This window comes from Sebastes fasciatus, chromosome 23 (assembly GCF_043250625.1).
Source record: "Sebastes fasciatus isolate fSebFas1 chromosome 23, fSebFas1.pri, whole genome shotgun sequence".
Lineage (NCBI taxonomy): Eukaryota > Metazoa > Chordata > Actinopteri > Perciformes > Sebastidae > Sebastes > Sebastes fasciatus.
In genome coordinates, this window is record NC_133817.1 from 16699985 (window position 1) to 16725349 (window position 25365).

The following is a 25365-nucleotide window of genomic DNA, read 5'->3' on the forward strand; positions in this document are numbered from 1 at the left end:
CTAATAAAGAGGCACAAACACACACGCACTCTGACACACACAGCGCCGTATAAAATGATGTCTCCTCTGGGATTGTTTCATAGTACAGTAAGACATTGGAAAACACTGTGGACTCATTAAACACACACATACGTTGACCACTGCAGGTTGTGTAATACAATAAAAACATGTAGGCACATATATATACTGTACACCTTAATAAAACCAGTAAATTCAAAGACTTAAAGTCCTGCAAAGACTTTCAGAGGTCGGTGTTTTGTTCATATTTCACATCATTATTACTGAGACATATTTTTAGATATTTGTTTCTGTTAGTCATTATATATTTCTTGGAAAAGGAAAAGAAAACACTGGTGTTTTTTCTCTCTAAATGTCTTCCTTATATCGCCATGATTCCTTCCATTCTTTCTGTCTGGTTCTCATTTGTCTTGCATTTGATCCACAGAGTTTCGCTGCAGGTCTGGAAAGTGTAGACAGTCGTTTTTTTAAAGCCTTCTGACAGAATAGTCTGGATTAGAAAGTGTGAGAGAACAGCTGTTGCGCATATGTCGAGTATGTTTTTTAGAGCCAGTTTTTAAGAGACGTGTTCACATATTGGCATATTACACAACAGTCTCGGAGCGATAACGTCCTCGTGGCGTTGCCGCTGTCAGCATACATCATAACATACAGCAACAGAGGTGTTATGAAATGCCGAATGTGTAGGATCCCTGCAGCCTTTAACTCCATCATTTTCTCTTTGCTTCTCTTTCCGTCTCCCTCTCTCCTCCGGAGGGAAATGTTCAGTAATGTATTTCGTAATGGACTGTAACCTGCTGGCAGGTCCTCACTGGAAAATACTGTAACGAGAGCTATTTACAACTTTGATAACGACCCTGTATGAGTGCGTTTTCCTGTGTCGCAATATGTTTGTGTCTCTGCATGTACAGCATGAGTATGTGCACTGTGTTTGTTTGTGTGAAAAACAAGCAGTGAGCCAGAAAAACCCACAAAAAATACTCCCTAGTTTGTGTGTGTTTTTGTAGTAAATAAGGATTCAGAATCAGAAGTGACAGTTGCTTTGATTTACTGTCAGCTTTCATTGTTGCAGCGATGCGGCTGGAGATCAGCGTGCAATACGTTTTTTTTTTAGCTCCACAAAAACCTCCCACATCTAGTTTTTTTTTCATTTGTTTGCCAGGATGCTCAAGTTATTTGTTGGAAATATATGTAGAGTTGTATATGTTATATGTTCATACATTATCAATCTGCAGTTTTTTCACTGTTTTGACAGACGAGGCTGGCTTTCAGATTTAGAACACATGTTAAAGTGTGTCTGCATTTCCTGTTTTGTTTTTTTATTGGTTCATCACATCAGTTATTTTAAACACAACATGCAAGAAATGAGAGCGTCAGAGTCACTTTATTTGGTGCAGTGAATACAGCGTGTAAACAACAATGTATGACAAGGTGTCCCCATATTTTTTCCACAATGTAAAGTCCCTTATTATATATATATTTATTTCTTACAGTGTTATTTATTATTTCCTCTGTGCAAAATGGTCACCAAAGCGAAAAGTGATGCTGTCGTTAAAACATGGATATATTATAAGTACTGGATTCCGAACCCCAAGACGGTTTGAGCCAATGAGAATTACTCGTCTGGCTCATACGCATACATATCATACGTATACGTATGATACGTATACTTACACGTATGTGGCCCACTGAATATGTGCAGTACTGTTTCTCCCGCTGGCACCGCTCGCGAGTTCCCGCTCGGCCCATAGGCTTTACATTGTGATGACATCACAGATTTTAAAATCACTTTTCTCGGCTTGAGGAAAGTTTACCAAATATAAAATCTCCATGGATCAAAAAATCATAATAGAAAGAGTCATAATCGACCTTGCTTGCAGTTCCAGGTGTCCAACAGTTTTACAGACGTCTTACAATGGTCAATGGGAAAATACTTTTTGGGCTGCAGCGGGGGATTTTTCGCTGCAATACCGCGAGTGGCCACTGGGGAAAATTGGAAGCAAGGCTGAGCGGTGGCGCCATATCCAGGTCTTATTATACATCCATGCGTTAAAATTGTCATCTGTTTGTACTCAGTTTAACCCATGCGTGGTTAGTTTAACCAGTGAGCTGATGTGGCATCAGTATCGTTGCTATGGTTACGTGCAGTTTAATACTCCTTGCACAGTCATTTAGAGCAGCGTTTATCTGCAACTCTTGTATCTACAGTAAAAGGTAAAGAGAGAATCAGTTAAAAGATGAGATGGATCAGAGATGGAGAGTGAATGGATCCTGCCGTTTAAACTCTTAGGGTGTGTGTGTGTTTGTGTCTGTGTGTTGAGTGATGATGAACATGGAGCAGAAGGTGTGGACAGATCCCGCTGGGACTGAATATACTTTACCAACACACACACTCTAACAGCCCTCTTAACATGCTTCCTCTGCACTTAAATCATCTGATTCCCCAAGGACAATAGTGTGTCTGTGTGTCTTATCTGTGTCTCTTGGGGGGTCTTGTCTCGTACCCCCAAAATGTGTGTAAATGTTTAGCTCGTCTGAACCTCCCACACATTTACACACACAGACACACACACATTAGTCCTGGCCACCATGAAACATGTCACATGTTAACCGTGGGAATCAAATTTGAATTGCAGTCTGATCAATTCTTTATATACAAACTGGAGAAATTAATTTGCGCAACAATGCCGTTAGTTGACTTAAGTTTTTTTTTGTTTAGTCCAGGTCAGAAGATACAGAAAAATGTAGTTAGCACAGCTGAATATATGCTTCGTCGTGCATCTTAACAGTTTATTAAAATGTGTTTTAAAGCAGCAGCTTTCACATCAGTCACAAGGTTCCTCAAATAAAATCAAGAAGAAACATGCTTGCATTTAACCAGTGATTCTAGAGTCATCAGACAACTTTCTCACAGTTTCTTTTTGACTTTTCGTGACTTTCTTACAACATCCCGTCCCCTGTCATCTCTCCATTTCCATGTCTGTTTTCTTCTCTCCTCATCCTATATGTTGAATCAGGTGAGCTCTCATGTTTAGTTGGAGTTTAGACTCCATTAACTTGTTTGGCATTGCCTGCAGTTCGCACCAAGAGCTAAACTGTACAATGCTGTCCTGGCTATGGACTACAGTGTCCGAAATCACTCCATATTTCCTGTATAATGCACGATATTTACTGGCCACCATGATATTTTGATATATACAAATTCAGAGCGTTAAATTTATAGTACAAACATGGAACCCTACACCTGTCCGTGATGACGCAAAATGAGGATTCTTAAGTTGCGAATACTGAGTGACAGGGAGCAGTGAATGAGTGATTTCAGCCAATCATAAATACAAAGAAGCAGATGTTAGTTAGTTGAATGTCTGTGTATGCACCCGTGTATTCTCTTTATTCGCTCTGCCCTTTATGCCTGTAGAAGACTTGCAATTGAAAGCCTGTATGTAATTAAATAGAGAGCACACATTTTTGTACATAGGCCTACATTATAATTAATGAAGAATAAAACAGCATCCACTGCTCTCAGACCACCTCTTTTTCTCTTTGATAAGACTTTCTTTGTGTTTCTATTCCGATAAAATCTGTTCAACATGTTATCATGGGCAATATTGACCCATTTTTGACGTTATATTTTGTGCACAATAAATCATTCTCGCCCCTTTCCCTCCTTCAGATTCTCTCTCCTCTCCTGGATCTCAATCAGAATCGCAGTAAACTGAAGCTGTACATCAGCCACCTGACCTCGCTGTGTCAGGAGCGAGACCCAATCATACTGCAGGACTTCGCCCCGCCCCCCTCCTATCACCGCTCTGACTCCGCCTCCTGGCATACGCAGCTGCACAGCATGACGCAGGAACAGGTGAGACCGTTTATGTGGACTTCTGAGAGACGAGATGGGGGAAAAATCATGCAAAGTGAAGACATTCGTCCGTCCTCTGTGTGTGTGTGTGTGTGAATGTGGAATAAAGTGAGGACATTCTGTCACTCCCAGTTTATCATTTCCTAAAATCAGCCGCTGAGTGTGTGTTTCTGTGCTTGTGTGATGTGATGACGTGTGTGAGTTTGTGTTATCGCTGTGTGTCTGTGTGTCTGTGTGTGTGTGTGTGTGTCTGTGTGTGTGTGTGTGTGTGTGTGTGTGTGTGTGTGTGTGTGTGTGTGTGTGTGTGTGTGTGGGGGAGTAGGGCACACACTGGTCGGCCTGGCAGGTTTTTGGCGCTGCCTTTGACATTATTGAAAAGATTTACTCCAGCGGGTCACCTGACGACAAGCTGCTGGCTGCGGAACAAATGGTGTTTTAGACGTTTTATTTTACAGGGAGTAAACTCTGCTTGGAGCTTTTTGGCAGCAGGAGGAGGGTTTGGTTCATATACGGAGCGAGGAGGGGAGACAAGAGTGTGTTTACTATTCAACTGTCGAAAGAGTTGTCATGTGAGAGTGGGAGGAGAGCAAAGAAAAAGGGAAGTGCGGATACAGAAAGGTGAGGCTCGGTGAAAGCTGCCTGCTCCCGTCGATGGAGCTCCATTGTCATGGTAACCAGTTGTGTTTTCAGCACATAAACAGTGTATTATTAAATTTAAAACAATTGTGTGCCTGTCTATGGCTTCCCCATGTCTCTCTCTTCTCTTTCGCTCTTCTTTTTTCCTCCATATTGAAAACATATCAGGCGATACATGCTCGCTACATGTGGTATACATTGAAGAACGGTAACCCTAGACACACACACATACTCACAGAGCAGTGTGACAGAGTGTGTGGTTGGGGGTACAGCAGGACTAGTTTCCTACAGTCCTCATGAAAGCCCTATTGTATGTCCTAATGCTGGGAAATGTCTCTGTTTAGCACGAGTGCTTCAGATATGGCACAGCATGGTGTGGTGTCACTTTAAATAAACGTCGAATGCGCTGAATTAAAATGTCATTTAATCACTGTGTACATTAAAGGCACAGAGAAATGGTGTATGTGAGTTTCACGGACAGACAATTACCGTAGGTATTTTTCATCATCAGCCTGAATGCAGACAGTAATCTGTGGCCCAGAGGCCGCGGATCCACGTTTTTGAAAGAAAAACTTACTCTGGATTAATCATGTGGGCTGCTGTGAAAGCTTATCTAACAAGATTGAATGCTTTTAGATGACCAACTAACTACCCTGCACTATTTCATTCCTACCTTATATTTATTTAAAAACATTTAAACCAAACTGTGGTCGTGGCCGCATCCAAAGCCAAATTTTTATAACAGAGGCAAAAAAAGGTCTTAAAAGAGCGTTCCAACCAATTTACCACAAATCACTTATACTTTACATTACTGCTAAACATTGTCAAGACATGCTACAGGGTTTTGAATTGTTGAGTTGCCTTCTGCACATTTGAATCAGGGTCTTGAGGAAGATAGTACATCACAGAAAACAATGGGCCTCATTCACCAATACCTTGAATTTGTTCTTGAGAAAGTTCCTAAGAAAAGTCTGCGTCACATTCATGACGTGTTCTTAAACCGCAGAATTGTTCACACCCGTGCTCTTATAATGATGAATCCCATTGTCCTTGTAAATTGAAAGCGCATGCCAGTTGATTCTTATTAGCATAGGTAAACGCCCCACCAATCCCCATAAAAGGGCATGAGACTGAAGGGCCATGTGCACACACAGAAACTGAAAAGAAAAGTAGTGGATATAAAATTACACAAAAATAAGATGCATGGGATGATTAATCACTAACTATTGGATGGCATGGTTCCCAATTAACATATTTAATGTGTAGTGTTAGTGTAGTGTTTATTTATTTTAAAAGACCATAATGCTTTGTAAAATAATGAAAATAATTATAAAAAAATATTATAAATGGTAAAAAAAAAAAATGATTGTAATTTCAATCCTATAATACTATACAACTGTAGAATTGAAGAAAACACAATAACCAATATATATTTGCACAAACATGTCCGCAGTGAAAACTGCAAGTGGGTTGGAGCAAATATGATTAAAAGAAGTATATTGTATTGTATTGTATTGTTAAGATGCAAAATGGTACTTGGATCCCAAGTTCCCATTGAAATGCCTTTTGTTTGTGTGCCACTGTCTCTGCTCGTCCATTTTTTTCTTACCTCACTCACCTCAAACTAACTTCCTGTGCAATGTGTCTCTGCCCACCGTGCTCAGATTATAAAAAATAATGAATTATTAGGGATCCTAAATATTTAAAGAGCATTTTTACCTGACAAAAAATGAAATAACATAAACCAGCCATTTATATTACATTTTCTTTAACTGATTTTTCTTTATTTTTTTTGCTACAAACATATGACGGGCCAAATGGAAGCTTATGGCGGGCCAACTTTGGCGTGCGGTCCCCACTTTGGGCAGCCCTGTTTTAGAGTGTTGAATGGTTTGGTTGGGTGGGGAAAGGAAGTTAATTGCAATGCTTGCAGAGCAACTAGGACACGTCTTTAACTCTGAGGTTTTGGCTTTTGGGTGAAAACTAAAGAGTTTCTTTCATTTCATTCTTTTATCCTCTTCATCACGTTCTCTTCTGCCATCACTCTCTCAACTTTTGTTTTTTCTTTCCCCTAAGGAAGACCTTTCTTCTTATTTTTCCTCTAAAGTGCCTCCATCATCATCATCTTTTATTCTCACCATCTCACTTGCTGCATGTCAGAGTAGGTGTAGGAGAGCGCATGAGTTTTTTTAAAACGCAAGTGGTTATTTTTTCTCTCTGTGTTTTTGGCGAGATATTTCCCTTAACGACATCACAGTTTAAATCTTTTTGCCTCTCCCCATCCAAACCCACCCCGTACCCAGGCAGTGCCACTCGGCGCCATGTGTCTGCTTCAGACCCCGACCCTGCCTACACACAATCGCTGACACACACTGCCTGTCTTTCATTCGGGCCAGCGTTTCTCGTTTTCCTTCATCATGTGTCGCCATCACCCTGGCTGACCCCTCTTAATGCACACACAGTCTCCCTCCAGACTGCCATGCTCCAGTGTGCCAGCCTCTCTTCTCTGTCTTGTGGTGACTGTGTGTTTTACAAGCTTCTCCCTGGCTCTGTTAAAATGCCTGGCACTCTGTAAAGCCATTAGGATCATACTAAAATAGCATGTAAAACACACACGGACAGACACACATGGAAACCTCCATATTCCATGCCCACACGTACATTAACATGACAACAATCATGAATGGAAGCTCATGTACCTGACAGTCTGCTTCTGTAATGTGTCGCTAGCTCAAACATTTTACTAACACGGTAGCTGTGTCTCAGATACTTCTGTTAGTACACACTGTGCACACTATGTACTTACTTGCGTAGTGCGTTCATTTCGACAGGGTAGTGGTGAGTACTCCCCGGAAGCTCGGTAGATCAGCTGGTAGATAATGGTAAAGGCACAATAATGACTTCTATCCGACTACAGTATAGAGGTACTCAGAGATTTTGCTGCAGCTTCCTCACTCCCAAGTTTGAAATAGGTTGGTGGTCCCTCCACTTCTGCTACGTAACAAAGATGGCAACCATTGAGGGTGAGAAGTGTCCAGCGTTCCACACTCAACATTTTGACTATTTTGAGCACAACAACCGGGGTACTTATAGTGCCAAACTTTATTTTTTGCCAAACTTCTCAGTGTGAACACACTGCACTAAAAAAAGTAAGTGTAAGTATGGAAGTACGCAAATTGAGACACAGCAGCCGTCTGATGTAACTCTCTATTAAACCCGAGCGAGAGCCGACAGAGAAAGCCTGGTTCACATGTAAGAGGAAAAGGGAGGTGGGTGAGAACAAGTTAGTCTTTAGGGTTTATCAACTGGGCACCTCCCAGTACAGATAACTGGTTGCATCAAGAGCAAGAAACCCTCACAGAGCCTCAGCAGTAAATTCAGGCCTTACAGAGTGAATCCCTGTGCTGATAAGATAAACCGATCACACTACTATAGAGGGGTTTGACAGAACTGAAAAACCTTGAGTATTTGAAAAAATAAAAGATGCCCAAAATGTATCCACATACTGCATTTTTAAGGATGCAGCCGACACACTCTCAAAACAGCAAAAGTAAGGACTAACAGAGTGCCTTTATCATAAAAGTTTAAGCTTTCAAAACAGAGTACTAGAGTTTTTCTCGACGTGTTTCAGGTCGTTTCTCAGCAGCAGATGTAACAAGAACAAAAGATTTGCTTCACAATACAATACAATGCACAATACAAACAAAAACACCCCGTCGTTGTGGCAAAATCATCTCAGCACAACGACCACAGCGCCGCATCGGTCAGCAGATTTTTGAACAAAATGCATTTTTTAATCCATCATGTGAAGTGACTCAAGAGTCCTTTATTGAACAATGCAACAAAGAAACATATTGTTAAAGCCATCTTTAATTTGTGCTAACGTTTGTTCCATTTGTATGTGATGATTAGATGCAGCCTTGGTCATTTATTACATGTCATCTTCCAGTTTAGTCATTCTTTTATTAACCGCCTTCAATGTCACTGAAACATTTACATTTCTGTAGCTATTGAAACATAAAGAGGAAAAAATGGTGATGTATTTACACTGAAACCAACTGCTGGAAAAAGCAAAATAGTGACCATAGAGTGGTCAAATGCAGCTGATTGACTAATTAGTGAAGATTCACTGTGTCTCTTTGTACCACAGTTAGGCGTTTCTTAGCTGCCAAAGCATTAGGTCATTTGAATATGACATTTTAATATCTGAGTCCTTTCTTGTGTATCTTCTGTACTGACATTTGCTTGGACCGACCTCAGTGAAGGAACTACTAGACTAATAGTAAATTCAGTAGGTCTTTACTCAGTAGGGAGCTCTCAAATGATGGATTTGCCGAAGACATTTTTTTCGTCCATCTGTTCCTGTGTATTTGTTTCCATGTCTCTTTTTAACCTCGGCTGAACTACAAAAGTAACACTGATTCCAAAAGTGAGGTTTTACTAAAAGAGCTGTTTTCTGTGCCATAGTCATAATAATAACCTTTATGGCTCAATGACGTCTCTAATGAGCACTGAAGAGAACTGGCATCGTGTTCCACACACACGCACACAGGAAGTCTCTCTCTCTCTCTCTCTCTCTCTCTCTCTCTCTCTCTCTCTCTCTCTCTGGCCTATGTCTCCCTCCCTGGAGTGTGAAGGTATACGAAATTGCCTGTTTTTGTGAGTGTGTGTATGAAATCTCTACATGAAAAGCTATCAAATTTTACACATTGTGTGTTTGTACGCATGAACGTACAAGAGTGCGTGTGCGACTGTGAGTCTATGCACATTTGCGTGCGTTTGGTATTATAAAAAATGTATGAAGTGTTATTGGCTGAGTCGGACATTATATCGCTGCTCTTATGAATTCCAGTATGAATTGTCGGCCCCCGACCCTCCGCTGTATCTGCTAAAGCAAAGACCAGTGAGCGACTGCGAGCGTTTCTGAGCCAACTCAAGCTGGAGAAACCCTTGAGTCCACATATTTACAACTCAACAGTCGTAATGGCGGAAAATGACACAATTACAGACGTCAAATGTCATTGTTGATCTCAAAATAGAAGAGGGGAATACATTATTTTCTCTTTGGCTTGCTGTACATATATTTTTAAAGTTATACAACGAGACAGGGCCTGGAGGCCGTTCAGTCAACTGAAGTGAGTCGAATGACTTTATAATAAACTTCCAATGCAGGACACCAATATGCTGCTGGTGACTTTAAACTCTGCTCTGCGAATCCCCGCTGACATCAAAACGCTATAAAACATAATAAAGATCTAAGAGCGATAATTGACTTTTTGTTGAGGAAGAGAAAACCAGAGCAGACTGCAAAGCCCTTAACAGTATGTGGGGATGCTAGCAGTGAGATGAATGTGGTCTTGGTCTGATCTTTGACACAGTTAAAACTACAAACCCTTCTGAAATGTTACATAAATAAAGCGTGTGTTGCCTTACATATAAAAATACAACCCTTTAGTTTTCAAATGCTCACAATCATTGTTGTTTCAGCTCGGCAGCCCGATGCCCTGTAGCTAAGTGATGCCCTCGACAGACTGGCAGACTACACAGGAGCTTCGAGGTCACTGATTGGGTGAATTTTGATTGACAGAAAATACAAAAACAGGAAGGGGCAGAGCTGTAATTTAAACATCACAGCTGATAATGTAGAGGGCGACTACAGGAACTTAACCATCCCCGGTGATAATAAAAAACATTATTATTATTATTTGGATAGTGTGTGTTGGTGTGCGTTACAGAAAGTTTCCTAATGATAATAATCCTGGAGTTGCCGTTTACTGACTGTGATTGTGTCTGACTGTCTGTCTGTAATGATTATAACTTACTGCCTCAGAGTAGTAGTTCACATGTAGATGTGTCTCAATAACTCTGAAATGACCAGGACAAAGAAATAAAGGTGCGAGAAACCGTAGTGTAAGCAAAGGAAAGAGATGATGACTTACTGTAAATATTAACTACATTTTGAGAACAGAAGCGAGGCATAAATGGTTGTTTTATTGTGAAATTATTTGATTCTATTATTTGTTTTTATTGGCTTTAGATTCAATACTTGGACTTGACTCGTGAAAAAATAACCTGGTCTGACCTGGTAAAATCCTCTAACAAATAAAAAAGTGAGACAGTGCCGGGCACTTCTTGCACGGCCACACAGCTTGAATATTTAATGATTATGCCTCTTCATTGAGAGGACTTGGTCTCTGCTAGGTAAAAATCACTCCTTATACAGCTTTGCACGGATGATGTTCTACTGTAATACTGTCATTTTAATTGTCAGTTTTGACTTGGGAAGACATTTCAACAGCTCTTTTCAGCCCGACACATTACATTACATTTATTTAAAGGTGATCTATACACGTGGTTCCGACCGACGGCGTTGTCAAAGAAGCGTAGCACCCACCCTCCGGTTTCCCCTCAGGTAAAACACTGTTGTCAGCACTTTTGCTATTGTTGCCACTGTTAGCGCTGTTAGCACCGTTAGCCGCCGACTCTGCCGTAGCCATGTTGAGAGCCATGCAGAGCCGCTCAAAATGCTCCCAATCATCGCATTTAGCACCTTTAACTGACGCTTTTACCCAAAGGGACTTAGAATAAGTGCATACAACTATGTGGGTTACATCCCCAAAAAATGCGAGAATCATGCAATTACATCAACTTCATCAGGTATGCTGCTACTTCAAGAGCTACATTTAGAGACAAGTGGAGATTGTAAAAGAGTCTGTTTTTGGTTCCGTTTTATTTTATGAGCCAAAGTGCAGTCTGAACCGATGAGTTTTCTGTCTGCGATGGAAGACGTGTAGAGTTTCTGCTGTCAACGGGGAGTTCGATCCACCATTGTGGACCCAGGACAGTAAAAAGTCATGACTTTGTTGAGCTGATTGGCAGAAGCAGAGCGTAGTGTGGACAGGCCATGTGGTTTGACCATGTCCTGGGTGTTGGATGGGCTTGAGCCATTCACAGCACGATAGGCGACTACCATATTGCAAAGGAAAAGTGTTTTTTGTCTGTGTGCAAATGAAACTTGTAAGACGGAGGGCGGAGGAGGTGGAGTAGAGAGGTCTGGGGTTGTTGTCTAGAGAGTCAGACCCATCCATTTGTGCTGCGATGTGGTCTGGGGTCTCTCTCGGCTTTCATTAGGCAGCTCTGCTTCCTGCTCCAAGGATGATTGTTTTCTCTCTAAATACGACGCTGAGGTCCTCGACGACCATTAGACACACACACACACACACACACACACACACACTCAGACAAAACGAGAGACAGTCAGACGCAGCCACACACATGTCCAACCCTCAGTGCCCATTTCACAGCGACACACACACACACACAGTCCTTCGCTGGTCATTACAGACTAACTGCTGGGTTTTTATGCAGATTTATTGAATCCAGACTTAATGGCTTTACCAGTCGACCTCTTTTTACATGCATTTGTCTTTTTCTGTCCTTCTTCCTTGATCTTTCCCTCCGTCTCTAGTCATCACTCTCTCCTCCCCCCCTCCTCTTGATTTCTGTCCTCTTTTCTCTCCTCTCTTCCTTTATTCTATTCTTTTAAATCTTTCTGTTTCTACTTTGCTGTTGTCACTCACTCTCGATCAATCTGCTTTCTCTCCCACTCTCCTCTGTCGCACTCTTTCAGCTCCCGCTTCACAATCACTGCCTCTCTTTTTCCTTCCTCTACCTCTCTGTCCCCTCCGTCCTCCGTTGTCTATAATGGAAAGACAAGCTGGTGGTGATGGTGACAGCCGGGTGAAGGCCATAGACTTAAATTAACTCACAGACACAAGCTCTCCGCTCTCACACTTTTCTATCTGAAGCTGTTAAACCTTTCTCCCACAAAGGAAGTCCAGCTTCACATATTTCTCCTCCGTTATTGCTGCAGACGTTTCCTTCGACTAGTTCAAGTTCCTTTTACTGGACAGCCACAAAATCACACTTCAACATGTGCAAATGTCGTGCGTACGCTTTGTTATGTGGCCGAATATTCAGAATTGCACATGAAATCAGTGGTTTAGTTTGTGGTGATAGCTGAGGCTTTGTAAAGCGCACACAAAGTTAACAAGATGGTAATATTATACAGTGGAATTGAAAGAAAATGTTGTGTTAACTGAGGATGTGTTGTAGTTGGTCATCTTGGTTTTCTTTTCTTGTTTATTAACAGACATTTTACATTTTTTTTTTACTTCTCCATATTAATGTATTCGAAGATGTGTTTTAACAATCATGTTGGAGACTGTGGCCCCCTTAACCACAATAACATTAATTATTGACGGGTTGTATGATTGCTATATTATGCAAAACACAATTTTCTTCACCAGTCTGGCCTTCAGTCTTTTTTTATTAATTTAAAAATTTGGATTAAAATGATATACAAGCAGGTCGCTTTATGTTATGTGAGGGTCACCGTAAATGAGCACATTTGGAGATTTTGAGATTTTGTTTTTGGGCATATAAAATAATGTTTAAAGGGAAAATCTGTCTTGGTTTGTAAAGGCTGAACATTTTGCAAAAGCAGTCTGTAAGTGTACTTCATATATTTCTTTCTTTCCCTCAGTTATGCTCCCAAATTTGATCACTGGCCATAAGCTTTGTAGCTTAAGATAAACTACTGATACTCCTGATAGCTATCTTTTTTGGGGATCAGCTGTTTTTAGAAGTACCTCAGGCTTCCCTTTGTCGCGCCCGCAGATTGTTTTTTTCTTTTTTATTTCTTATACAACCTTAACACTGTGAATCCGTTCCTTTTTCTGATTGGCCTACAGGGAGGTTACACCTATACGCAGTCAATGCCGGAGTCTGTTTCTGCTGTTTATTTCTGCAGCCATTAGTGCTGTAAGTCCAGCTTTGTGTAGTTACTCCTAGAGGGCCAGTTTACGGTTTAAGCCTTTTTTTATACGCTCTATAATCCCCTGTTCTCTATGAAGGTGTTCCACTGTAGTTACCAGTGGCGGACTCGGGCTGTCTGAGGGGCAGGGGCGAAAACAATTAAAAGGGCACCAGCTGCATGCGGTGGGGCACCAGGGCGCAGAAAGATTTCTAACATGTAGGGCAGCCTATATGGCACTGCATCGTGTTTTCTCCATTTAAGGGAACCCTAGAAGACACTTTATCCAGTTTTCTCCACTGGAAGGGCACCCTAGCGGCCACTTTATCACATTTTCTCTTTCTCTTCTGGAAGGGCACCCTAAAGGGCACCTTATTTAGTTATCTCCACTGGAAGGGCACCCAAGAAGGCACCTCATCTATTTGTTTCCACTGGAAGGGCACCTTAAAAGGCACTTTATCTATTTCTTTCCACTGGAAGGGCACCTTAGAAGGCACTTTATCTAGTTTTCTCCACTGGAAGGGCACCCTAGAGGCTACTTTATCATATTTTCTCTACTGGAAGGGCACCCTAGAAGCTACTTTATCACATTTTCTATACTGGAAGGGCACCCTAGAAGACTACTTTATCACATTTTCTCACCTGGAAGGGCACCCTTGATGTCACTTTATCTAGTTTTCCCCACTGGAAGGGCACCCTAGCGGGCACTGCATCACGTTTTCTCTACTGGAAGGGCACCCAAGAAGACTTACATTAACAAGCCCACCTCTATCTGTAGCTTAACTTGCATTAATAGGTCCTAAAGTGAAAGTTGGAGGACTTCACTATTAGATTTAAGCTCCCAGACTTTAATGAAATACTGGGAGGGGAGATGTACACTTCGCCTTCCTTAATAACTCCTTCAAGTGCACATGAGCAAGGCGCAGGATGGTGGAGAGTGTTTTATCCTCTGTCCCCGCCGAAGTAACTGCTCCCAGAGGCCGAATTTATAAATATGAATATGTTCCTACAGTCAATTTAGCTGATTGAATGACCTACCAAATAAAATTACCGAGTTATGTTGAATTGCCCACAACACACACTTCCCCTTGTATATTCCTTCAGCTGTTAGTGCTAAATGAGCGCAGTACTTTTTCGTCCTCCAGGAGCCGTTTTAGGGACCAGTCCTCAAGCTCTATTCCCTCTGCAGCTCGTTAGCCTGAGCTGCCTGGACTACAGCTGTACCGGACTACGACACACACTCACACTCACTCACACACACACACTCGGTCACATGGCTCAGGCGCTTTTGGGCTTGGCGCAGTACAGGCGGCCAACGTATAAAGCAGACTGCATACAGCGTAAGCCTGTAAGAAGCTAATGGTTTGAATAGAGACAGGAAGAGAGACAGGGATTATAATAGCCAATATAGGCCTATTATACTTTATCCCTTTGCTCTTATTCATAATGGTGTTTCTATAGCACCACTCAGGGCTGCAGTTGAGGCGTCTGGAGCCTTTTTAAACCTCCTGATCGTATCTTTGCTCATGCAACTTGGGACGCTATATGTGAAGGAATAGTAGGTCAAACTTTGCCCTCCAGACGTTTTCTGTGTCCAGACGCTCATCCTCTCCTTCCCCTATGTCTTCCTGCTGGTTTTGTTTGAATAAGAGTGTCATAAAACAGTCAACCTTTTCACCTCAGATTTTTATTTTCTTACCCTCCACATTTCCCACCAGGCAGTGCTGCTCTGTCACTTGCACTTGTACGTGCTAATGTTCAGGCAAGCATGCAGTTATTGGGTAACAGTTTGGAATATTTAAAAGCTGGTAAACACATTTTTTTTTCATTGTCATCCAAATATTTTATGTACCAAAGTTGGTTAAGATTGAATGAAATTTGTAGCAAACGTTTTTTAAATTTTTTAATATTTAAAAATAGGCATGGGAAATGGGCCCCATGGATAGGATAGAAACTTAGGGAAAACATCATTTTGCTTCTATACATAGTTCAGGACCTAAAGCATAAAATAAAATGTATAAATTCTCACATGGTGACTCTAATTACACCCAAACCTGAAAAGTTCTTCCTTGGTCCATGACCAAATCTTTCAGTTATTTCATTAAGGTAAAAATGTGAAGGTCAAACCATTAAAACCCACTGTTACATTTTATGATCCAACTTCCTATAGTAGTTTTTGGCTCTCAACATTAGTTATTTCATACAGCCCTGCGTCCTAAAAATTACCTTCTGCATTCTCAATTACGTTTGGAGAGAAACGTATTTTGTCGCGGATTATGTTTGTGTTAGTTTGCGGAAGTCCGCAGCAAGTGACGTAGTACAACGAGCGATGCGTAGAGCAGGTGACGTAGTATATCGAGCGACCGTTAATGAAAGTTTTGTGGTATAATAATGAAGAAAGAAAGTCCACTACTGGCGGGTATGTCAAACATACAGGACTTTCATGTCATAGTCATTTTAAGCCAAACCATGAAGTTTTTTTTACTAAACCTAACCAAGTAGTTTTGTTGCCTAAACTTAAGGAAGTAGTGTTTTGTTTACATTATTAACCACATGCTTAAAACTGTTTAAAACTGCGACCGTCATCTGGGAGAACACATGTTTCCCTCAAAACGTAATTGAGAATGCAGTTTAGTTGTATGGGAATGTAATTTTATAGGACACAGGGTTGCATAAATTGTTTGCCAGGCTTTAATATGCTATAATCAGTATTATTCTCAAAATTACTTTTCTTGCTTCTAAGTAAAACACAAACAGATTCTGAAACATTCTCAAGAGTACGTTATAGGAATAACTACATAATTTGTGCAGCCTTTGGTCCAGTTCTTTGTGGAAGTGGGCCTCACTGTAAGCAGCCCTGATCTATGAAGACCTCATCATTTCCCCTAAACCAGTCACAACAAGGTGGAGTTAACTGTTTAACACGCACAGCCACGGAGTGAACAGAGACAGTTTCCTGATTAAAGCAGACCTCTGGCCTCACAATCATCTGTAAATGGAAAACACTCCAGTCAAGTAACTTTGTCTGCACCGGGCAGTTAACTTGCTCAAGCATGAGGCTAATGCACTCCAGTTGGATCATATATTTGTACTCTCGTTCTCTACCTCGACCCGTTTCTCTGTTAATCTCTCCGTCTCTATCTCTCTCTGCTGAGTTATGGTTTCTTTAGAAAACATTAGCATTCCTCTGCAAAGAGGTTCAAGCGCTGCAATGTGTGTCAAGGGGTCAGTGCGCACACACACACACACAACTTACCCTCATCCTCAAGCTGATAACCGGTGTGTGCTGTCCATGTGTGTGTGTGTGTGTGTGTCTAGGCCCCTGATAAGGCAGATAATGATCCATCACGATAATGGAGCTTTAATGGCTGCAGTAAAAATCATCTTCAACAAACCCTCTCTCTCACTCTCACACACACACACACACACACGTCTTATCCCTTCCCTCCGTCTATCTCTCTGCTTCCCACAATCCTCTCTGTCACTCACTAAATCAGAACTTGAGCTTGCAACATATACACTTTAGCGTCATGCCGTGCACTCACACACACACCTGTCACGTCAATCCCCCAAAGCACTTTATCACACGCACACATTCACTAACACCAACTGCATCTCCTAAACACACACACACACACACACACACACACACACACACCCTGATACAAACACTACCAATCAAACAACACACTCTTCATCCACATTTCTCTCTGACCACACACACTGTGATCACATGAGACGTGATCCATCGGAGCAGCAACATCCAAACGTATATACCTCATAACTGGAAACTGTATCGTGCAACGTTGTTTATGTTTAATTCCTTCAGGCCATAAATGAGCTACAGGGAGTGAATGTAGCAAGAGAGGAAGTTTACTGCTTAGCAACGTGGGGACGGAGGGTTAACTTATGATTGCTTTCCGAGGAAAACTGGGTCTTATTTCTGTAGTTTTGGCTATCATTCATATCAGCTATTATGAGAACATTTTTCCCACCAGGTTGATTGTAGTGATTTACGGATGTGGCGACTCTGTTAGACACAGCTTTGCAATGAAGTCCATTATAGGGCAAGCAGTCAGCCAGGTTTTAAACATGTCCTCAGTTTAACCACATCTAAAAAAAAAACTTTTAGGAGCTTTTTTGCAGAACTGCTTCATGGTCTAGCAACTGACTGCACCGTGAGTGTGCACACATTCAGATTTCAGGTACACTCCCCTTTCATTTCAATACCAAACAAGTGTTTCAGATCCGTTGTTTCTCAACCTGGGGGGTCGGGATCTTTCTGCTGGGGCACATAAAGAATGAGTTGCAAGATGAATAATGGAACAGGGAAAAGATTGAAACAATTGTGGTACATCATTTTTGTCTGACTTTAATCTAATCTTTGCTACGTCTTCAAAAAATTATTACAAAAACATGAAATCATATGTGATTCATGGGAAAATCTGGTGGAGCTGCTCAAAGCTTGTAGACATATTTGATCTGTGAGAAGGGAACGCATTTAATCGTTAATTTAGGGGTCACAAACGAAAATGCAAAACACTCGCCTGCAAATATTATATGTCATGGGCTTTTATTGTGAAAGGTAAGAACAGAAATAGTGGATCTGGTCTATGCTACCTTTGTCAAAGTTGAAAGGAGTAATACGGTTTTGCCGTCCTGGTTCAGACTACATAGCCTCCGTGTTGTTGTTTCATAAATATAGGCGCAGCTAAGCACAGCGTGATTGGTCGACGCCTTTATTTTGCGGCGTGAAAGCTCAGAAAATCGACCTTGTTCTGATAAAAAGTACATTGCTTTTTCGCTGCGTAATATTCGTGTTCTGTGTGAAAGTATTCATGACAAAAACAACTGTTCAAAAACATATATAGACATGCGAAAAAAACACCGCCTTAAAACTGTTTTACTGCTCGTGTTTCTAGAACTCTGTCTTGCAGCCTTGCTAATGCTATGTTTAGAGATCTCAGCACTGAATTTAGTGAGTAAAATATCACCAGAACCAGCAGTACCTTAGACAAAATGTAAAAAATATACCTAAAAACTGTACCAATCACCAATTTTAAACTGTGAGTTATGCATTATGCAGACAGTGCTGTTATGTATTATCATGACATGTCGGTATCTCTCATATTTTGTACTTTCAGTGTATATGATCTTGCTTTAGGTACATGTCAGTATCAGCGCTGTGTTTGACCCGTGTAATCTTGATTTTTGAACGCCTTTTTCAAACGTCTCTCTGTGGTGTAGGTCAAGGCTGCGCGAGTCAGAGAGCAGAAGACAGCAGACACATACTAAACCATTTATCTCTTCTCAATCGTCTTACCACCTTATCTTTACTGCCGTGTTTTTCTGGGGAATAGCAAGTCATTAAGTTGAATTACTTGCAAACACACATAAAGTGACATGTGGGAAATATGCCAATATACGTGTGTATATACTTCACACAAAAAATGAGGATATTGGCCAGAAGATGTTTGGGCATTATAGATAATAAAATATTGCAAACGCGCTTGCACAGGGAAGGGTACTCTCCTTTACCTCCTCACTCACTCTCCACTTCTCCCTTAATCTTCTCTGTCTCTCACTCTTCTGTCTTTCTAAACCAGTATTGGCAAATACTTCTCAGGTTTTGTTGTAGTGTACGTACTGTATATGTCTGTTTATCAGGCTTTTAGTGCATGAAAAATAAGTACTTAGTCTTACATATTGTTGTCTCTGCCAGGAGATAATGAGATTGTGCGTGTGTGTGAGTCTCGGTGTCTGTCCATGCCTAATCTTGCATACTGCTGCACCAAACTCCATAATATTTTGGATGGTCATCTATGGGTACATGTTCAAGAATCTCTCGTGGTTGCACTTTCTCAAAGCACCTTTTATTGCCTGTTTTTCACTCACTGCTCTTAACCGCCCCTCGGCCGGGAGGGGCCACAAGTGATCACACAGCTGAGTGCATCGCCGCCAGTCAGTTGCTGCTCAGAGACATCGCTATTCCATGGCTTTTTATTGGGCATCAACCTCATGTTTACACGCGTATTGTTGAAACAATTGACATGAAGCCTAAATAAAAATCGCTTCAAATCGCGGTTATGTCCTTGAGACGAAGCTGAGACGCACGGCTGCACAGAGCCGGTGCAGACATCTGTATAGATTAAAATGAGAAATGTATCTGTTGTGTGAGATGTGCGAGTGAAAAACACGTCTGATACACTTGCAGTCTGGACGGGGGGTTAGACAATTGTCGGTTGTATTCATTCAATCAAACATTACAGCAACTAGCAGAGATCTGTACTCTACTGATGGCAGCTTTCTGGTTGTGTATGCATTGATTACGGTTTGTTGTACTTTAAACTACACTATAAAATTAAATTCAACTTCAAAAGGCTTTATTGCCATGACCATATTGATCAATCAGTGTATGGACATGTCTTTAAAGGGATATCCCTCAGTTTAGTATTGCACTTGCATTGCATTTTTAAGGTTTTTAAAAAGAACTTCTTTCATGAGACACTGCCTGCCTGGTAAACATCCACACACACAGTTTTTAACGCAGGCTTTCTGTTGCAAATCTTGAACCAGAAGTACTAAATCCAAATTGAAATTCCATACGAACAATGCGTACAGTACTGCCAAAGCAATGTGTGAAAACTGACCTAAACTTTCTGTATATTAGAAAATTGTAAAAGAAATTGTTGCATACGCTCCAAAAATAATGTAACAACATAATATATGGATAAGGGACTATACTTCTGTGTGATTTATTGCACACATTTTCATTAATCATTAACAGCACTATTACTTGCAGCAGTTTTACACACGAATAAAGCCACTGTAATATAAAATGCCGCTGAGATTTGCTGGCGAAGAGATGAGAGCAGAGGGAAGAGGTTAAGACTTAACGAGGAAATATTTTTGCCAATATCTGACCCAGGCCTCACACACACACACACACACACACACACACACACACACAGCAACATAAATGTGGGCTTGTGTTACATGACTGTTTGAGCGGCGCTCTTATTGATACAGATGTATTGGTCATTAAGTCAGTTAGGTTTGACGTCTCAGCTCGGCCGCAGCCAAAGAAAATAACATCAGCGCTCTCTCACAGAAACGTTCCACTCTGTACGGGCAGAAAGAACTACATTGTGGCGTTTGCAGATTACAGTCTGATATGCGTGTGTGTGTGTGTGTGTGTGTCACCTTTAAACATGCTCCCTGATCATCCACGGGGCTACAAGGAGAGTTTGTCTTTCTGCCTGTGCTTGTGTGCTTGACTGATTTAAAAGTCTTTTATCTTTCCTTTATGTCCATTTTCTTGCTCCTCTTTCTCATCTTAAAGGAACAACACAGAAATGTGGAATTTAAAGAAATAGTTCAACAGTTTAGGAAATACATTTATTTGCGTTCCTCCCTGGAGTTAGATGAGAAGATAGATACCACACTCATATGTGTTCATTTAAGAAGCTGCAGCCTGTTAGCTTAGCTTAGCATAAAGCTGGGAACAGAAGCAAGCTACTAGCCTGGCTAAACTAACTTCTGTATAAACCAACTTGTTTTCACAATCCACGATTTATACGCGTTAAACAAATGTGTTTATTCATGACATGGTAGGCAGATTTTGTTACCTTTTGGAGAGAGCCGGCTAGCTGTTTTCTCTCTGTTTCCAGTCTTTATGCTAAGCTAAGCTTACCATCTTAGCCTCATCCAGCTTAACTCTCGTCAAGAAAGCGAATAAGCGTATTTCCCAAAAATGACAAACTATTCCTTTAAATTCCATGTTACTATGTTGGCTGTATTGCAACATGTTGCTTTACAAAATGTCTAAAATGTCTCCCTTCTCTGTCTCTCTGTGTCTTTCTCTCTCTCAGTTGGAGGCGGAGTTAGCGCTGTGTGAGAGGGAGGGGGCGGAGCTCCAGGACTACGCCAATCAGGTCCTGCAGCAGATCGCCGAAGGATGCCCCGACATTTTGGAACAAGTGGTCAACGCTCTGGAGGACAGCTGCTGACACACGAGTGCACACTGACAGAAACATAAATAAGCTTACGTACATACATTAATTAGCAAGCAAACATACACAGGACCATCAGAAGTCTCCAGCAAGCCCCCATAATCCCGATTCACAAATAGCATCACAGGATGAAGACTGTCTCTTCCTCCCGCTCTTCACTCTCATTTTTGTAAAAAGGGGATCTAAAAAAAAACATAATTACTGAAAACTATTCTTCCACTGTGTCTTTTTATCGCTATCATTTTGAACGAACGGTGCCATCTGAGAGAAATAGTGTTCATTTTTCAGTTCATAGTGCTTAAAGTTAATTGGAAATAGATGATGTTTTTGAGACTACTCCGAAAACAGAAGGAGCCTTCACTGCACTCGCCATCTGTGACACTTCACAGCGGCCATCTTGTGTCCTTCCAGGCAAATCAGCAGACTTGTAAACTTGACTTGGTGTATTTCATGGGGGGGGAATATTGTATGAAAAGAGTGAAAGTGAGTCGAGCTTGCCAGGTTGTTTCTGATGCCAGACTTACACGCTGTTACCACATTGTTATTTGATTGGTTCAGATACAAAAGTGTGTTTATTTCAGCTGCCTTTGATTCTTTACATCATTTGCTGCTATCGTTTCTATTTTATTTTTCCCATTTCTTGTTTTTTTTTCTGATGAAACATCCCAACTTGCAGTTTCTTTCAGCCGTAACCTCTAGATAGTTGTGCATATTGTAAAGAGAGAACTTTAATTAACAGCTTTTCGTCAGGGGAACGAGACACTTTCGTCTATTTTCTTCCCCCATTATTGATGAAAGGCACAACAGATCTCGCAATACTCCCTTTATTGAAACACACCAGTGTAGATGTTTTGTGTCCATGCTGAAATTAGGTTCAGACAATCCCTCTCTTACCATTTTGTGACAATCCCTTTAGAGATAACGTGGAGAAATCTGAACTCTTTTCCCTTGTTGAAGCATCCTTTTTTTCTTGGGAGGTAGGGAATATAAAAATAATTGCTATATATTTTTTTGCTTTTGGTAATATATATATATAAAACACTAATCTTGTTTAATTGAAAAAAAATATTGTCATGTATTGGTTGTTACATAATGTGTCTTTTTTTTGTGATTTGCAAGTAACCACAGATTTGTCCCGTAAGCAGGAGACTGTTATTGGGAACGTCGTATATTGCACCTACATGAGGCTCTGTGTCCACCGGGAGCATTTTCTCACAGTTTCTTGTTGTTTACAGTGGAAATGACACTCTGATGCATGTTTCCCACAGCGCTGACAGCCTTAGCATGATTTAAACGCTAACAGCACCGAGCACTAGAGGTCCCAATTGTTTCAACTTCAATCAAAAGCTCCTCTAACAGGTTGGTTTTTTAAAAGTCTTATAATGTAGTGAGAGCTGACGCCACATGCAACTGTTTAGCGCTGCTCCCTAAAAAAAAGAAATACCTGGTGGAGACAAAGCCTAAAGATGGGGATTTACACTGCACACTCACATCTGATTTTACACACATTATAAGGCTCTCTGAAGTAGTCAAAAAAGATTTCATTGTGGCACCTAAGCTGCGTAGTTTCATTCCAAAATATTACTGTTTTATGATGTTCCCTCAAATGTTACCAGTTTGAAATTGCTAAAAAGCTGAAACGAAATGAAACTCCATCGGATATGAGCTCGTATTGTAAATCCAGCATTTTGTCGTCTGTTTTATACTGATAATGTTTTGGATCGGTGACGACTGGGACTCACCGTGACTTTGTTGTGGATTGAAAAATGAGAGAATGGAATAAAATATGGATTTATCTTTATGTTATTGTGAAAAGATTTTGTTTATAATTTCTTCTATCTTAGTAAAATGTTTCACAGGTGAGAGCTGTGGCGGTGGTTCCCAACCTTTTTTGACTTGGGAGCCCTTAAAACAGAACAATGTCTACTCATGACTCCTCATCACAGGTTTTATAGCGTCAGTGTGGACATGACTAATAAGCAGTTTAACCTAAGGGTGATATTTCTTTCTCATATCGTTTCTTTTGAAGGATTTTTATAGTCGGGAAGAAGTAAAAGAATCCAGCATTTCACAAGAAGATAAAAGAGGAAACAGCCATGAAGAATAAACTTTTTGTCATTGCATTAATCATCTGGTGACCCCTCTGATTAATCCTCGTTCACAAACACCATCACACAGTGGTGAGTGTTTGTTAGATACGTGAGAGAGGTCAGGACTGATTTGTTGACTTGAGTACAAATGATAAAGAGAAAGCTTTGAACATCATTCCTTTCGTTTAATTTCCTTACTTTTTGTGACCTCTCCTTTCCTCTTTCCTCCCTCGTTCTCTCCATCTCCCTCTAAACTGTGCTTCTTATCTTGTCACTAGTGGTTTATTTTCCTATCCGCCCACAATTCGGACATTATTCCATAGCCCAGGCCTCATCCTGTTCCACTTCTTTACACACACACACACACACAGTCCAGCCGTACCATTACTATTATGTTAATAAAGGGATAGTTCGAACAGACGGGCCTTTCCGACGGGGAACTGAAGCCGTTATCTATGCTCTCTTCAAAGCCACCAGACTCCTTTGACAAAAACAGTAGTTTTACCTCACAGAGCACGGGAGTTGCTGGTCTACCGCTGCCTCGACCGGTTGGTTTGTTTGTGTTATTGTGTGACTTTGGTGTTTTAAAGGGTTAGTTCAGATTCAGCAAAGTCACACAATAGTACAAACAAATTAGCCGATCGAGGTAGCGGTAGACCAGCAACTCCCGTGTTCCACAAGGTAAAATCACTGTTTTTGTCAATGGAGTCTGGTGGCTTTGAAGAGAGCATAGATGGCTATAACGGCTTCAGTTCCCCATCGGAAAGGGTTGTGTGATGGCAAGATAAAGCAGTGAAAATATTCGAAATGTATTTTTTTTAGGTGCTGGCCCCGCCCACAACAGTACATTGCTTTGCTCCCGTGTGTTAACTCCTGTCTGCTTCTTCAAACTGGGGGCGTGCCGACCGTCATCTACTGTAGGTAATACACTGACTTTGGATAAGTACCTCATACAACCCCACTTCAAAAAATACGTACTATCCCTTTAAATGTCCAACAACTCATCCAAAAATGCATTGTTTCCAATAGCCTGGACTCAAATTAATGTGTTGACAGTTTAAACTTGACCTGTTTAATAACTTTAAAAAAATGTTGGTGCTAAATATGTACTAATGAAGATGAGGAAAGATTTGAGGATATAAAAAGGTGGGAGTTTGTGCATGTCTGTGAGTTATAAGGGTGAATGTAGCTTATAAGACACAGGAAAGTGCCTGACACACACACAATTCCTCAATGTTTGCATCTTGCATATGGCAGCAGCTCAGTGTAATCTGTTCATTCAACTAGAAAATCTGGTTTAACAGACCTACCCAGCCTGACTGACCTTGAACCTCGACCCTGACCCGACCTTTGACCTGAGGAATTCTCCAGAAGAGTGAAAACATCATCAGGCCATTAGGGCTCGTTCTGTTTTTCACACAATAAAACACATCAGAGGCAGCTCACTGACAGTCTGTAACTGTAACATGTGTCCTGGTGTTTACCTTCACATGTGGCAACGCTTCGTTCACTGCGTCGCTACCTGGGTCTGCATAGAAGGATCCGTTCTGCTTTCTCCATCTACTGTCCTAATAAAAGCCAGTGGAGGGAGACAGGAGGGATGGACGGAGCGAGAAAGAGGAGGAGGATGAGATACGCATGTATGACTGTCTGATTTATGTGATGGAGAAAGAGAGAGAGGGAGGGAGAGACTGATAGGAAAGAGTGCAGACATAACCCACTGAGCGCCAGACAACATTTCATCTTCTTGTCTCTGCTGTAACTCATAAAGTGTCTTGTTTCAGAACAAGAAGTATGTCAACTATTACACATTTATGTCAACGAAGGACACATATGTATAATGTATTTTTGCAAAACATATTCTAAAGTACACCAAAGAAAATGGAGGAGCTGGGAAATATTATTGGCACTTTCCCAAATCATAATTCTTCTCAT

The 25365-nt window shown here is 41.0% G+C and overlaps 1 protein-coding gene across 1 annotated transcript in view; it reads left to right on the forward strand.

The window, feature by feature from the left end:
* Positions 1-23141, forward strand: part of LOC141762360 (ELKS/Rab6-interacting/CAST family member 1-like) — a 123749-nt gene extending 100608 nt beyond the window's left edge. Inside the window, exons 19-20 of the mRNA XM_074626449.1 lie at positions 3692-3877; positions 21200-23141. Coding sequence (XP_074482550.1) covers positions 3692-3877; positions 21200-21337 — 324 coding nt within the window. The 3' untranslated portion in view covers positions 21338-23141. The remainder of the gene's footprint in view (positions 1-3691; positions 3878-21199) is intronic.
* Positions 23142-25365: the final 2224 nt, after the last annotated feature.